We start from the raw sequence: 1,216 nt of genomic DNA, 5'->3' as shown, positions 1-1,216 counted from the left end.
GAATAAATTCCAGATATGTAGTTAGGTCAAAAAATAAATAAAATTAAAAATAAAATAACACCCACATACATTCCCATTCCTCTGGTTTGCTTCCCTTTGATAGTACCTATTATGACCAACATCATATTGTACATCTATTTATTTATTAAGGAGCCCTGGTGGTGCAATGGTTAAGCACTTGGCTGCCAACCAAAGGGTTGGTGGTTCAAAGCCACCCAGAGGCTCTGCAGGAGAAAGACCTGGTGATTTGCTCCTGTAAAGATTACAGCCTAGGAAACCCTATGGGGCAGTTCTGCTCTGTCCTATAGGGTCACCATGAGTCGGAGTCGACTAGACGGGACACAACAACAACAACAACAATGTACCATCTAAGGTCCCTGGGTGGCGCAAGCGGTTTGTGATTAGCTGCTAACCTAACGACTGGCAGTTTGAACCCACCCAGAGGTGCTACGGAAGAAAGGCCTGATGATCTGCTTCTGTAAAGATCATAGCCAAGAAAACCCTATGGAGCAGTTCTACTCTGTCACATGGGGTCACCAGGAGTCAAAATGGACTTGACATCACCCAGCAACAACATTTATTTATTGTTTGTTTCGTTTTCTGTTACCCACAACACCCAGAACAGTGCTTGTAGATGTTCAATTCATGTTTGTTGAATGAATAAATGAACTAACCAATGAACCAACACATGTGAGCTCAGACATAAAAGACTTCCCCATTCCAACCACACTTACGGAGTGTGGGTTCCATAATTACTGGATCCAATGCCTGCAGACACAGCCACAATCACAGCTGGGACCCCATAGCCAAAAGGGTACATGAACCTCTTCTTGAAGTTGCTTGCACTGAGATAGTTGGCCACCTTGAGGTTCCTGACAATTAAGAAAAGTTGCAGCCCTTCCAGGAGCATCCAGGTGAAGGAGGCCAGGTAGAGGCAGTGCAGCACCCCAGCGGTGGCAGAGTACAGCACCTGTAGAGGGGGAGAGTTAGGAGTATGTTATGGATTGAATTATGTGCCCCAAAAATGTGTGCCAACTTGGCAGGCCATGGTTCCCAGTATTGTGTGATTGTCCACAATTTTGTCATCCGATGTGATTTTCCTATGTGTTGTAAATCCTACCTCTATGATGTTAATGAGGCAAGATTAGAGGCAGTTATGTTAATGAGGCAAGACTCAATCTACAAGATTAGGTTGTATCTTGAGTCAACCTCTTTT

The 1,216-nt window shown here is 44.2% G+C and overlaps 1 protein-coding gene across 1 annotated transcript in view; it reads right to left on the bottom strand.

Annotated features, from left to right (window-relative positions):
- Nucleotides 1-730: 730 nt before the first annotated feature.
- The window catches only part of LOC101357565 (putative adhesion G protein-coupled receptor E4P), a 38,067-nt gene continuing 37,581 nt past the window's right edge, over nt 731-1,216 (bottom strand). The window contains exon 4 of the mRNA XM_023733072.1: nt 731-970. Within this exon, the coding sequence (XP_023588840.1) occupies nt 731-970 (240 nt within the window). The remainder of the gene's footprint in view (nt 971-1,216) is intronic.

This window comes from Trichechus manatus, unplaced genomic scaffold, assembly GCF_000243295.1.
Source record: "Trichechus manatus latirostris isolate Lorelei unplaced genomic scaffold, TriManLat1.0 scaffold00057, whole genome shotgun sequence".
NCBI lineage: Eukaryota > Metazoa > Chordata > Mammalia > Sirenia > Trichechidae > Trichechus > Trichechus manatus.
This window is presented reverse-complemented; position numbering and strand designations above follow the sequence as displayed.